Source organism: Haplochromis burtoni, unplaced genomic scaffold (assembly GCF_018398535.1).
Source record: "Haplochromis burtoni strain Fernald_Lab_line unplaced genomic scaffold, NCSU_Asbu1 Contig_75, whole genome shotgun sequence".
Lineage (NCBI taxonomy): Eukaryota > Metazoa > Chordata > Actinopteri > Cichliformes > Cichlidae > Haplochromis > Haplochromis burtoni.
Genome location: NW_024582436.1, coordinates 1,974,244 through 1,989,700, shown reverse-complemented (window position 1 = coordinate 1,989,700; position 15,457 = coordinate 1,974,244). Strand labels below are relative to the sequence as shown.

Here is a 15,457-nt window from a genome sequence, read left to right as displayed (position 1 = left end):
AAAAACAAAGGAAAAACATCCATCCATTCTCTTCCAGTTATCCAGCTCGGGGTCATAGATGGGATGGAGGCAATCCAAGCTGTCATAGGGCAAGAGGGAGAGTACACCCAGGACAGGCCACTAACCTGTTGGAGGGTTAACACAAAGACTGTTAACCCTCCAACACTCGCATTAACACCTATTGTCAATTCAGAGTCACCAATTAACCTAAACCCATGCATGTCTTTGCACTGTGGGAGGAAGTTAGAATACCTGCAGAAGAACCCAGAGAACGCACACAGACAACGAGAACATCCAACTCCACACAGAAAGGCCGCCGGGCTGGATTCAACCCAGAACCTCTTTCACCAAACATTAAACAGAAACAGACAAATAATTAGTAAATCTTCTTGAAAAATAGCAAGAACTACAACATTTTCTTTTAAAAACTCTTTATTTCTATATACAATCAGTGAGAGCCACAAACTCAACCCTTCTGTGACCAGGGAGCACCTGGAGCTCTGGAAAACTGGTTACTGAGCACGATCAAAGCGTGACAGTGGCACAGCTGTTGGAACAACACCTTTAGGATCAGGTTGTTGTTCTTGTAAAAGATATGAAGCAGCTTGTTCTGCATTTCTCCTCCACCTGCACATGAGTAGCACAGGCGAAGGAGAGGAACGCAGGTCTATCGGTGCTACAGACGACGTCCTACTATAAGCCACACTGTAAATTGTCCAAAAACCCCACAAGGCCAAAATATGACGACAGCTTTACGCACGTACAGACACTGATGCACAGAGATACGAATAATGGAACAAGTCACAACACCCAATTTCATCACCAGACAATCACCACGATCCACAAAACACGATCTAAGAAACACACAAACTATAAAGTTATCACAGCTGTAACATGTTTGCTCATCTACCGCTTTTTACTTGTACCTTTTCTTTCATCCAACAATGTAGAAAACAGAAAAAAATAAATCAGTTTTAAGACTGCGCAAATGTTTATTTGGCTAAACTTGGGATGTTGGCACGATTGTGAAAGTCTGCTCTGTTGTGAATCAACATTGCATAAACACAGAAAAGGCAACATTTGGTCTCCCAATACTACAAAAAGAGTATTTTCAAAGGATTTTTGGACGTTCACTGGATTGATTCTCCTGACCTTTTCTTTTATACATCTATAAAACAAAATTTATTGTCAGTCAGGTGTCGATAACAGCGCGTTACTGAGTGGCGGGATGCTTACTATTAAAGAGTCTCTCCTTATCAGCAGGATGTGAAATAAAAAATAAATATTCATAAATCATTTGAGTTTTTAAACAGGATTGCAGTAATGGAATTACTAGAACTATACACAATTTCAAGTCATGCTTTTAAAACAAAATAAGACAACGACGTACCGTGGAAAGCAAGAGTCTCGCTGCAAACGAGAAACTCCTCAACATGCAATTAATTCAGTACGAAAACCCTCAGATTCGATGGATGTAAATCATCGGGTACATTTCAGTTGGATCTAGTTTAGTGTGTAACAGACAGCGGCAGAATGGAAATCACAGTTTCACAGGATGCAAGACCTTTAAAAAGAGAAAAAAAAATAAAACTCACAAAACAGGGACAAAGTCTTTATCAAATAGTAGTCAGCTTTCTTCTTTTCACCCTCCACTCTTTCCGTTCATCCATTTCCGACTCACGCCTGGCACGAGCACATTCATCTTTGTGATTTCAGTGATAGGACTCTAATGGCACTACACAAGCTGTTTGTGGCCATGCAGAAACAATTAGGAAACAGACATCTCCGGATGAATCTAAAGCGAAGGTAGTGTTCATTCAAGACTCAAGCACAAAGCTCAACGGCTCTCAACTCAACCCCATCTTTATCCTCTGGGTCGCGTTGGTAATGAGGGGCAGATTAAGGCCATGTGCATTCAAGCTTTTCAGCCCTGTCCTGTTGGCTTTTGAGTGCTTTTTTGAGGTACCTGATAAGTCAGATCCTCAGTGGGTGTGGCAAGTTCAGTGGAGGTTTTGGGTCTATCGTATGCAGTGCTCCCTGACTGGCCACTGTCTGTCCATGGATGCAGTGAGCCGGGCCTGGTGCCCATGAAATTACACAAAGTCGAGGGCTGCTTCAAACCCATGTCAACCACAATGGGCGTAGCGTATTCAGATCCTGAAGATGGCAGGGGTTCGGCGTAAGCGTGGCATAAACCTGAAGAGATGGGGGCGTCATACAGGTCTGGATCAGAGTATCTTGGGGAAGGCCCATCATCTGGTTTAAAGGTTGACCTTGCTCCTAATGTTGTTACGCCACTTACGAGTGGTTGGGCATATTCTGAAAGGAAAGTGTACAGTAAAGAAATATTAAAAATCAAGGGCATCATACAGATACCAGGTTACTTCTTGAAATTGCTCCCAAATTCTCTAGAATGCAAAGCAACTAAGGAAACAGATTAACAATTGAATTTCTATGTTACAAAAGCCTTTAACTTTCTAATTTTATTGAAGCAATCTGCAGCTGCACAGAGGTTTGTAGCAGCAATCCAGGATGTGGGGAATCAAACCGCTAACCCTGCAATTAGTGGAACTAATTGGATATCTAATCTCTCCCAAAACTTAACTCTGCCCTGAAGTGGGAAAAACTGGTATATATAAAAGTATGTTATTCAATCCTTTTTTTTTTTTTTTTTAGCCAAATACTCTACAGAAAGAACAAAACCAACAGTTAACTGATAAAAATAGTTTAGACATGTTAAGAAGTGTGATTTATTTAGAGGACATCAGATAAATACCACTCAGATATTGAATGTGTGCACTCAGAGCTAAGTGCTACAGCCAGGAAGTGAAAGTCTTTGATTCTGGATTTGTGTGAAAAAGAAAACACTAGATAGAAACACATTTTACAGTGTTGTGAATAAATATTTGCCCCCTTCCCAATTTGTTATTTTTTTGCATATTTGTCACACTTAAAATTGGTTTGATCTGAACCAATTAACACAAGTAAACACCAAATTTAGAGTTTTTAAATTATATCATTTATTAAGGGGAGTAAAATACTATTTCCCCCACTTAACTGTGATTAATGACATTTTTTGGAAACCTGTGGTAAATGTCACTCTCCACAACCAGACCTGATTAAGACCTGTTGAATCAAGAAATCACTCAAACAGAACCTGTTGTACCTTTCGAACCTGAAGCAGGCTAAGAGATCTCAAAAAGCAACACATCATGCTACAAGCTAAAGAAACAGCTGTGAAACAAAGTCACTGACAACTATCAGTCTGGAGCTAAAGTAGAAAAGGGCTACAAAAGCATTTCTAAGGTTCCAGTGAACCACACAATCCACAATAGGAGAAATTTCAACAAAACTTTGCACATCGACAACTCATCCAGGTCACAAAAGACCCCAGAACAACATCAAACCAAGAGTCAAACATGGTGGTGGTAGTGTCATGGACTAGGGCTGCTTCAGGGTAACTTAACTGCAGTCATTGGTGGAATCCTGAATTCTGTTTTTTTCCGGAAGTCCTTGAAGCTCACGCACACCTGGGTTACGCAGCAGGACAATGAGAAGACCTTAAACAAGCTGTTCATGCTGGGAAAAGCTTCCAATGTGTCTAAATTAAAACAATTCTGCAAAGAAGAGCCGTCCTAAATTCCTCTGCAGTGATGTCAAAGATTAGTCGTTATGTTACTGCAAACATTTGGTTATAGTTTTTGCTGCCAAGGGTGGCACAACCTGTTATTAGGTTTAGGGGGCAATTACATTTTCGCGCAGGGCCACGTAGGTCTGAATCACTTTTTCCCCCTCAATAAAATAAATCATCATTTAAAATCCGCACTGTGTGTTTAGTCTGGTTTTCTTTGTCTAAGATTAAAATTAGTTTCATGATCTGAAATGTATAAGTGTAACAAATATGCATAAAAACAATATTTAAAAAAAGAAATCAGGATGGCTGCAGATGCATTTTTCCAACACTGCATGTCAATAAATACAAACCTAATTCGACAAAATTAGCACTGTACTAAGAACGCCTGGTTACTTCAGCAGCTACTGCAGGCGACAGCATTTACCTGCAGGTTCAGCATGTAGCCCTGGTACGACACCCCTCCCCGTTAGCCGGCTGACTTCACTGCTGCTGTATCGCACCGAATCCTCCGTCTCCACCATCTTGGAGGGCAGTAGCTGCTTCATGCTTTTCCACCAGTCTGCTACAGATGCACAGAGGTGCAACAGTAAGTCCACAAAACACATCCAGGCAAACTGAGCTGTCCTGCACGGCGATGACGTACCTGTGCTATCCAAGTGAGGAAGATCATACGTTCCCTCAGAAGTCTTTTTCCTGCCAGAGACGAGTAAAGTCAAAAGGGCAAAAAAAAAAAAAAAACCCAACCCCCCCCCCCCAAAAAAAACAAACAAACACAAAAACACGAAGAAAGAAGATGAATACCTGTTCTTCCAGTGGCAAGCACAGCACACAATCAGGATGAGAGTCACGACCATGACCAACACGGGAACCAGGACTGCTGCCAGAGTCACATCTAAAAGGGGGGGGGGGGGGATGCACAAAGTTATTATAATATAAAATACTTTTTTTAAGTGTTGTTGTCAAAAACTGCACGCACCTTTACCAGTGTGGGGAGGCATGGTGGTGTTTCTTATGTTCGGGGTAGGTGTTGTTTGGCCAAGGTGAGGTGGATGTTTTGTGCCGCCAGGAGTACGACGGGGAGGGGACATCCTTGGCCTCAAATCTGTCGTGCGCCTTTCTGCAAATAAATGAATACAAATGTACTTCCAGTACGGTGCTAATGTCTCAAGCCACCCTGCAGTTCTTTATTTGTTGCTGGGAAAATGGAAACATTTTTTTCTAGCAAGTTAATGAAATGTGGAAATATTCAATGGAAATCCACAGTTTGTACAATTCTAACAGGCTTGAAAGTCAACATTTGGTATGACCACCTTTATTCTTCAACACAGCCTGAACTCTACTAGGCAGCATTTGTATAATCTATTTAAGCAGCCTTCAGGAATAGCTGTCCATCTTAAAAGACATTCAAACCTCTTCTTTGGATGTTGGCTGCCTTTTGTTCTGTTCCATCACGATGATTCAACACTCCTTCAGTAATGAGATCCAAGCCCTGGGAGGTCAATTCATGACTTCATTGTGTTTTTTTTTCCCCCATTCAGATATGTTTTTACTGCACCAACTTTGACAACACCTCTAGCTGAAATACAGCCCCAAACCATGAAAGCAGCTCCACCATGTTTTACATGTAAAATGGTCACTGCTGTTTGACCTCCCCTTCCACTGATTTTTTAGTTTTCTTATTCTGTAATTTGGCATCTCTTTTCTCCATGTTTCCTTTCCTTAAGACTTCAGGTTTCGGGCCAACCACTCTTCCACTGAAACCATCTAGTAACTAGTAACAAAGATTTTAAATTTAAATCTAAATTGAAAATTGGCTCTTTGGTTAGTTTGAGACAATTATAGTTCATCCGAGTTTGGTGTTGTTGTTTTTTTTTTTGCTTAAATTATTCATATGACAGTATTAAGTAGTTGAATAATAATCAGGTACAAGAAAAACTTTGGAGAGAAAGCCTAGCAAAATATAAAGAAATGAGTGGTGTCTCGAAACGTTTGCACAATACATACATCTGTGTTGATCAGCTCACTTTGCTGATCTGCCAGTAAACACCCCATTTACCTGAAGGAACTTGGCAGCCAAGCAGCTCCAACTTGAGTGCAATTCTCTTGTACCACGAGATGGGATTGATCCTCACAAACCGGGCCACGATTGGTGGAATGAAGTTATTCCTCACCTCGTCTCCGTAGTTGTTGTTGCCTTGAAAAATCTAACACAAAATAATAGCAAGCTCTCTTATTTGTGTCAGAGGTTTGAACGCAACTGTAGTAACAGCTGCAGGAACAACTCAGTTTGAGGACAAATGCACTATAAGCTGATTACTTTCCAACTTGGCAAGCTAATAATTACTTTCCTCCACACAATATGAGACTGAGAATCCCAGTAGAAAGGAACTGATAGACAGCAGTTTCAGCCCAAGAACTCTGCCACTAAATCCATATCCATCCATTATTAATGCCCGAGTGTCCAGACTTGTCTACCACAGCACTTAACTCAAACCACTGACTGCTCCAATTTCCTGCCATAAACATCTCTTAGTCAATAGTAGCTGCTCTGGTAACAATCCATATTAGTGTCTCTGCAGACTTCTAAAGTGATATTTTGGTCCATCTGCACCAATTGGAAGAAGGGGGTTACGTCATTTTGCTTTGCACTCTTTTTGTTTTTGTAACTGTTGAGCGAGCAGGGTTTATTGATTACCTTGTTTTGTACAGAATTTGATTCTTTGTAGCCGGACCACTGCTTGCCGTCGTTACTGTACAGGACCCGGTATGCTGAAACGTAGCACTTTTCCTCGCTGAGGGTAGAACCAGTGGTGATGATTCCTGGACGCATGCACAGAGAGAGGAAACAGGAAGATGTCGTACAGCTGACTCGACTGAAAGCTCAGGACTGCGGCTGTGTCCAGAATCACTCCCCATTTACTACATCCTGTATTTACCGCCTGCCGTTTTTATCAGAGATGAGAAGAGATACTGAGTTCTATGGAAACCACAGTCTTGCATCAGGCATTCTCAAGCGCCACATGCAGTAAATGGTTTACATGGAATGCATTTGTTGTGAAGCTTGAGCTCTGGTATCTCTTAAATCTGTTTTGATGCAATCATCATCTCAGCTTTGATCAAGTCTTTGCCTCTGTTGTAAATGAGATGGCGTACCTCACCTCACTATATAGAAATTATATTATAACATAAGTAGTAAAAAGTCATAGATATTGTAAAATTGTTTATTTCATTAATGTGCAAAAGGTTTATTTTATTTTATTCTATGTATATAATGCCAAATCACCACAACACTTCCTCAAGGCACTTTATATTGTAAGGTGAAAACCGTACAATAATAAAGAGAAAGCCCAACAACCAGACGATCCCCTTTGCGTTAGCGCTTTGCAACAGTGGGGAGGAAAAACTCCCTTTTTACAGGAAGAACCCAGCGGCAGATTTAGGCTCAGGGAAGGGCAGCCGTTTGCTACGACCAGTTTGAATTCTATTTTTGATATATATATTTTTTTAAATATTTTTTTGTGGCCTGCCAGTGGTGCAACTGCCCCGCCCCTTTTATAGAGGCCCAGAAGTAAGCAACTGCCTTCTGAATTGAAAACAACAATAATGACTCATAACACAAATGTCTGGAAGGGGCTATAATTGTGCCCATGGCATGCACACTACATATACACAGAAATGTTCAAACATTTTCCTAAAATACTGATGAGGAAGCTCTGAGTGGTATCTGAATGTCCATATAGGCATTCAAAGGTGTATATGTACATATGCATGTGAGTGTATGTACATATGTGTTAGGGCTGTTCGATATATATCGGATGACGATATAAAAACGTCTATCGTATCATTTGCTATCGTTTGTTTCGTGGTGTCGCAAAAGAAAGTTTCCGGCAATATTTTTTCATTTGATGGTCACTGTAGTGTCTATATTAATTTCTTAAAGTTCTCTCTTTCTCTTATATTTAATAGAACCACACTACAGATGGACAAGCGCCTGTTTTTATGCGTTGTGGTTAGCAACAACGACGGTAAAACCATCGCATGTCCGCTTGTTTATTTTCCACATAAACCTTTCACAATAAAGCTCAAGATCCTGTTGAGACTTTTCAAAATAAACTGAATCACGTGAAAGAATCTGCAGAGTATTTACGGATGAGAAGCAAAAAAAGAGCCGCCAGGTGGTAAAAAATAAACCTTAGACTCAAACGTTAGAACAGGCTTTTCCCCGCATCACGCCGTGTAATAAATACTCACAAAGAAAACGGCGCCGTTACAACTTATCTAAAAATGTATAGTTTCATGCATCGGTTAAAACACTCGACTCCAGCTACACGACGACGCCCAGCTGGAAACACTTCACGCAAGTCGAGCTACCCGAGATTCACAGAATTTATAGAAAATGTTACATTTTTGTGATTTATATCGTTAGTGACGATAGAGGTCTTATATCGGGATATGAGATTTTGGTCCTATCACACAGCCCTAATATGTGTATATGAATACATTAATACGTTCACTCTTTACATGTATATATCAATGGATAGGTATAAATGCACCCGTATGGGTATGTGATTTGAAAGTAAGATATTACTGTGATCATTCACTAGACAGGAGGGGGAAGGATCGTATATGTTAATACTTCTTTCTACTCAAACATTAAATCTAAGTTACTTATATACAGTTGATTAAAATAGTTGGTGTTTTATTTTGTTGAATGTCCGTATATGTCAACTGTAGTTTAGTCTGTTAAATGTTTGAAATAAACTGATCTAACTGATTTGTGATAATATTACAAAGCAACAATGCATGGCATATAAGAAAAGAGAAATTTACAGATATGTAACTCAAAAGCTGCCAAACTTTCTTAAACACTGAAGCCACTGCTCATAAAGGTTTGCAAACTTTATCAGCTCGCCTGAAGGTGACCTTGTTTTGTAAAGGTACAGATTAAGTATGTGGTCACAGTTTATCCTGAGGATGAGGTCAACGTTTGTGTAAAGGAAGGTGTCACAAGACAACGTCAGCGAATCACCAGCCAATCATCCACTGAAGCCTGGTGAGATTTTACAGCTAAGCCTATAACCTAAATTAGAGACAGTGGCTGTAATGTATGTGTTTATTGAATGAACATAACTTTGTTATTAGAATTTTGTTTACCTGTGATCCGCTTCTCCTTCTTGAGATCTACCTGTAGCCACTGCTGCTGGTCACTCTGAGAAGGGGCCCATGGCAGTCCCTCCTTTTTGAGCCGTGCCCCTGACGGTGCCCACACACGAGTGCTCCAGTCCAACACAGACGAAGCACTGAGCTGAGTATCAGCAACGCCCCCAGATGCCAAACCCAGCGTTCCATAGCAGCCTGAAAGCACAAACAGACACTTAGCTTCAGTAATAAGAACAGAAAATCTTTAAGAAATGAAATAAAGTTTGGGTTGCATTACATTAACCTTCAAGATTTACATCCTAGTTGATAACGCCTGTAGCAACAGAAATTCCAGGGGAAAGTCCCCCAAAATATTTGGATGTCCAGTCTCTGACATAAGATTTGGAGCCCTGTAGAATTTTCCAGCTCGGACATTGATATTTTCTTTACAGACAATCACATTTTAAAAAGCCCCCTGACAAAATAATGCCATGCATGCACCTAAAAACACCCCTACCAAAATGATGACAGTAAGGAAGTGAAATTCATCATAATTCTTTAAACAAGTGTCTCTTTCCCTTGTTTTTCCCCCGTTTGATAAACTGAGGATGTTTCTTAAGCAACCTATAAATCATTTAAGCAACTTACTTACAAATCAATTTTAAAATTGTATCTTGTATTTCTCACAAAAACATGTCATCGACAGCAAGTGAACAGAATCTGAAAATCATGTCCTTAATAGGAAAAACAATACAGCAAAGACCCTGGATGACTCACCGTTGGTCGTGAAGGTGAACAGGCTATCTGACCGAGTTCCTCTAAGGAGTAAGAAAGAAGATCCAGCAAATATTATGATTTACCAAACTGTCAGAATCATTTATATTTGCATATATATTTAACCTTCTCTAGGACAGAGACAAAGTACATTTCGTTTAATAAGAGGAGCAAACAGAGAAGAAGAGCATGTGTGTACTGTGGTGAATCTCTTACACAGTGGAAGTGACATTGTTAGCCAGTGTGCCCTCATAGTGAGAGATGCCTTTGCTGTTGACCACACTGATATTCCCTCCTGCTGCATTGGACACCACACCTGCATGGATTGCTGCCACACACAGAGGGGAGGACTGTGGAACGAAAGGAACAAAGGATTAAACTGATATATTCTTATCATTATGTCCTTTTGTGGTTACAAACCAGATCAGATTAACTAAAGAGTAAGTGAGTCAGATATGACTCACCAAAATAAAAGATACAACTAACATCTGAAATGCACTTTTCACGAGATTAAAAAAAAAAAAAAAATCTTGCTATTTGTAAATCACTCAAGGACATTTAAAGAGGTTGAAATTTGAATGAAAGTTAAACAGTGTCATCTCAGAGAGACTTTGTGTTCTACTATAACCACTTTAAATCACCTAAAAAGTCCACTTCTTTCACCTTATCAGACCTCGCAGGTCACAAGAGAAACATCCAGTCTTGATGTTTCTGTTTTCTACCAGTCGTTCCTGTCTGCATGAATGCTGACCGCAAGTTGTAGTCTTGTGACTTGTAGTCTGTTGGGCCATTGTCATTGATGTTGTTAATGTACGACTGGTCATATTAGTTTGCAAAGATTTGAAACAGACTTTCAGATGCACCCCGCCTCTTCCCCTGTGATAGCTGGGACAGGCTCCAGCCTCCCAGGATAGGCAGAGGATGGATTGATTCTGCCCCCCCCCCCAACAGAGGACCCACAAGTTGATTCATCAATAGAAAAATGCTTGATTGAAAACCATATCTTTACTACCTCACAAACACAGACTTTGAAGAGTTAAACTTTTTGGAATCATGAAGTTTTGGGAAAGGAAAGACAATCTGAGTAGTAGTGGCGTTCCTATGTGGCACACATGTGGTGCCATTACAAATTTGCTCCATTTTCAAGCTGCTGAGTGGAAACAGGCAGTACCGCTTTGCAGCATAATCGCTTAACCTTCAAACCGAGGGAGATAAAGGCTGATGAGTCAGGATGATGTCACTTCTGTGCACAGAGGATAATAAGTGGCAATGAAGGTAATGATTCCCTCCCAGCTGCATTCCTGTCAAAACCTGGTGCCACATCACTGAGAAACTGACAAAACCTGATCCCGCTCTGGCCACGAGCTCCTTCCGCTGAGCAGCTGGTGGTGCGAGGGGGAAAATCGTCTTACGGTAAAGGACCCACTCCATGGCTCTTACGGGGGGGGGGGGGGGGGGGGGGGGGGGGTGGGGAAGAGAGTGACACAAGCCCACGCATGTATTCACAAACCACAAACACACATAGCAGTTAGAGGCTGCCACAAGCAATCAACACTTTCCGTGTGACTCTTAAACTTCCCCAAAAACACATACCGCATCCTTAAGAGAGCCAGCCAAAACCCCTAACACAAACACAAAGTAATGCTCCAAACCACAGTGCCCTGCCTCCAGCAGAGGAAACCATGCTAACACGTGTTATAGGTGGGAGATGGAAATTTTAATAAATAAATAAATACCAGAACATGGATCACCGAATAAATCTGTGAAGTAAAATTATTAAAAAAAACTAAAGTCAGCTGCAGGATTATGATCTGGGTGTAGAAACTGATCCTTGTGAGAGACGCACACACTCAACATCATATTCCACACTCCCAAAGACACAATCATGAATGAATCACATGCACACAAGCAAAAGCGGCTCAGGCATGCACGTACACAAAGGGTTTCTCCAACTTATAATCACACTGATTCACTCTTCAGGCTTTTTGCTCTCCAAAAACACACACCACACACACACCACACACACACCACACACACACACACACACACACCTCCTGCAGCTGGACTGGATTACAAGGTTATTATTTTCAGCCAAACTATTATCTCACCTCCCTTTCACCCGCTGACCCTGCCCCTCCTCTGTTCCTGTGGGGCGCCTCGTTCCCTGAAGCACAACCCCACACTCCTCCCTATCCTCCCGTCAGCCAGCAGCACCACTCCCTCTCTCGCTCCCTTCCTCCCTTCGCTCCTTATGAGACATCCTCAAGCTCTAAACATGAGGTCATCAACCAGAGACTTAGTGCCCGTGACCTCACACGCAGCGGGGGTGCTGTGAGGTCATCAATCCAAGACACGTTTGAGCCACCGCTCCTTTCGCCTCCTTCACAAAGATAACTTGTAGCTAAGAAAACATAAATAAAAGCGATGCACGTGTATGTCTGTGCATAGACGGGGCGTGTACCCACCTCTCTGTAACCATTGGGTATAGTTCCAGAAATCTCCTCTGTAGATGTCAAGCAGCCTGCCGGACAGTACTTCCTAAAAAGAGAGCGGCATGTTCACAGTTCATATCCACCAGTATAATCAGTGCGCCGACATGCACAAAAAGCAAACTCTGTTTACCTGTACTCTGCCTCGGTGAAGTTCATTCCCTTGTCCACGCAGGTGATTAGATCTGCAAAGGCAAATAAACAGCATCAGAACTGGTCTCTGCATGTTCTTGATAAAGTATCACCCACTTTTTTTTTTCTTCTTAAATCCACCCTTTCAGTTTCTTTACCTTTTGAACCGTTTACCATATCCAGCTAATCATCATCGTAATCGCTGATTAATGTTAAACATACATTTCGACAAATCCAACGTTCTGACTAAATTTGGCCTCACGGTGACAGTGAGCGAATCATAAGCCCCACTGGGATTCCTCGGAGTGCCACGAGGGTGGGTACATTAAACATTAAACAGCTGTGAAGCAAAGTGGTGAGATGGACCATTCAACAGAGTGCACCGCTGCTAGAATGGCTAAAAGCAACCATCCAGAGCACTCAGGTTGAAATGTTTTTTTATTTATTTTGTGTTGTTCAAGCGAGCAGATGTTCAGTTCACTCTCACTGGATCACAGCAGACAAATAAACACAGCAAAGTAATTGCATTAAGTAGCTGGAATCAGTTCATTTTGGAGCAATTTTGGTTGTTTTTCCACATCCAGGTCGAACACGTTAAAGTCATCCAGTGAAGGATGTGTGTTATTGGAGAGGTATGTCAGTTGGGTGTGGACGTGAAGTCCAACAGGATGATGTGGGCTACTAAGAAGTGTAAATAAACCTCGTGGAGATGGTCAGTGTGTGGGAGTCTTCACCACATTACAAAGAGAAAAATAAAACCCTTTATCTGGCAGACCAACCAATGAGTCAAAAAAATGACAAACACCCCCAATCACCATGGTTACTCAGTTACTTAGCTGTCCACCCACACTCATCTGCATGCATCAGTTACAAGACGACATCACGCACATCAGCGCCTTTGTGGAAAAAGTGGCTGGGCGCACTGATGGCCTTGTTTGCCTTGCAGTGATTCAGTCGAGCTGAGATAACCGCCAAGACAAAAATATTACTGCATCGCACACACATCACTGCTGCGGCTTTCTTCTTGTGGCTCCAATTATCCATTTATCTCCAAAGCATCCACACGACGAGGCACGTCTTCAGAAACAAGGGAGATGCTTACTAAGGAAATAAATCTCTAATTTTAAATCCTTGGTAATTAAGCTAACGTACAGCTTTGTCCCCATTGTCCCTGTGCACAACTCTAACATGAGTGCCTTGGATCGAGCTGCCACCGGCTGTTTCTCGTGTCCGTTACAATTCATCTAATCCTGCAACCTCACTACTGTGTAATATATCACAGTTGAGCTCAATTAGGACTTTCTCACAGGATGCAAGTCTTACAATAAAACCACAAACCATGAATATTTTTTCAATTACTCTCACTTCCTTTTACCCCTCAGTGCCATTGTGGCTTCACTGTGGCTTTGCCCCTTTTCCACTTCCCAAAAAGTCTGGATTTTCCTTCACCCCCTCCCTGCTACTTTCATTAACTACACTCAGCTTTAACCATCACAGCCCAGTGGGAACACATCCAGTAAGAAAACAGTAGATTTACTTTTTTCCCCCCAGTCATGGTATGCTGCTAATTTTCAATCTAACTAAACCCAAAATTGTGCACATTCAGTGGTTAGCATCTGCTCATGCCACCCCTCGCTGTTCTCGCATTTATGTAAGAAAAACAGCCATCTGAAACGATGCCCACTAGCATGATCACCCTGCACATACTGCAGCTGGAATTCCAGACAGTCACAGCAGAGCAGCTCCTTATCTTTGCTGCATGTTTAAATTCGTATTCAGCGGTGAGCAAACACCACATCGTAAAAAGCCTCTCATGCGGCCTCGAGCGCCGTCGCCACAGAAGTGAAAACACAGTTCTCTATTCAACTCCCACCTTTCTTTTTTTGTGTGGTCTTTTTATCACCATGGATATCGTTTGCATATAGGATAATGAGGCATGCATGTCATCTACATTGGTCCTGATCATAAAAACATTCAACATACATATAACACTGTCAGTATGAGAACATATTAGCCGGTGTGTGAGAAGGGGCATTTTGCACAAACACACAAATATTTAGAACCATTTTCTTTTTAAACTGGGGGGAAAAAAGCCAAAGGATCTAAATCGAGCAATCACATGAAAGGATGTTCTGCAGCCTCTAATTGACTAACTTGTTGCAACTAATATATGATATTAAATATCCAGGCAATACAAAAGCACTAGTTTTCAAATATGACTTAGAGTGACACTGTTTTTAAGCACAGTGGACATTGAAGAAGGGTTATTTCCCAGAAACTAGCACCAAGAATGTGCACAATGGCCAAATATCTATTTATTAGCATGCGCGTGCTTTCAACTCCATTACATCAGTTTGTTATTTACCAAATGGAATTCTTTAAGAGGCAGATGATTAAATTAGCAAAATAAAATGACGAGTCACCCTCCCTGCCCAGCCCCATTAAAGATTATCTTGGTTCCAAGTGTTTGGACACATCTGAATTGGCCCAGTGGAAAAACTGCATGCACAATCCTCAAAAAGATGTTTAAGGCAGCCATAGAAAGTCAGACCTGTTCCAACTTTACCCATTAGAAACAGAAAACTTAGACAGTCCCGTCTAGAGGTTGCAGTGTTGGCCAATTAGGTGTCAGGTGTATCACTTTTGCCCAGACTGATCGACTGACATTTTCATCCACTAACACCGGCAGGATTTTTGACAAACATAGAGAAAATTGGATGATCCAACAGGAGGGAGATCTGCAGTTCTTACACACCAACAGTAACAGGTTGCCAGCTTTTAGACAAACCCATGTGTTACTGATCTGCGTGCAAGACTTTTCCAGAACACCCAGATTACTTCAGAGCTGTTAAAATAATGTGAAGGTGCAGAACGAAATAGCTGTGATTAACCCAAACTCACAATCGCTGAATCAAGTCTTATTCCCCCACCCCCGGGGCCGAAGCAGACGTGCACACAAGCTCAAACTTGAGATTTCTGAACCACACGACTGTTACTGCAGGCTGGGATGATAAGAAGACGATGAGAGACTTCGGTGTGGGTGAGCTGAGAGTCTGCCGTTACCTGCATGTTCAGTGGTGGAGTAGGACAGGTAGAAACCGCGTCCAGTATGGTGGGTCCCACTCATGAACTGCACAGTGGCCTGGTTGCCAGTGGAATTGAACAGATGTTCAACCTTCAGACCCAACCCGCAGAGCTTCACTGTTAAGCAGAACAGGGATACAAAGAGGCTGGTCAGTTACACAAATTAATGCCCCCCAAAAAAAAAAAAAAAAAAAAAAAAAAAAAA

General features: G+C 41.6%; 1 protein-coding gene across 7 annotated transcripts in view; it reads right to left on the bottom strand.

The window, feature by feature from the left end:
- Positions 1–414: 414 nt before the first annotated feature.
- The window catches only part of dcbld2 (discoidin, CUB and LCCL domain containing 2), a 21,300-nt gene continuing 6,257 nt past the window's right edge, over positions 415–15,457 (bottom strand). For 2 of the 7 annotated variants that reach the window (XM_005935084.3, XM_005935081.2), the window contains exons 3-15: positions 15,232–15,369; positions 12,170–12,221; positions 12,013–12,085; positions 9,764–9,897; positions 9,551–9,591; positions 8,789–8,989; positions 6,330–6,454; positions 5,691–5,838; positions 4,611–4,751; positions 4,436–4,526; positions 4,278–4,327; positions 4,059–4,193; positions 415–2,319 (exon numbers count right to left, since the gene is read on the bottom strand). In XM_005935084.3, the coding sequence (XP_005935146.1) occupies positions 1,925–2,319; positions 4,059–4,193; positions 4,278–4,327; positions 4,436–4,526; positions 4,611–4,751; positions 5,691–5,838; positions 6,330–6,454; positions 8,789–8,989; positions 9,551–9,591; positions 9,764–9,897; positions 12,013–12,085; positions 12,170–12,221; positions 15,232–15,369 (1,724 nt within the window). In that variant the 3' untranslated portion in view covers positions 415–1,924. Of the gene's footprint in view, positions 3,531–4,058; positions 4,328–4,435; positions 4,527–4,610; positions 4,752–5,690; positions 5,839–6,329; positions 6,455–8,788; positions 8,990–9,550; positions 9,592–9,763; positions 9,898–12,012; positions 12,086–12,169; positions 12,222–15,231; positions 15,370–15,457 lie in introns of all 7 variants that reach the window. The other 5 variants (XM_042221843.1, XM_042221842.1, XM_005935082.2 and 2 more) reach the window with 4 other exon arrangements.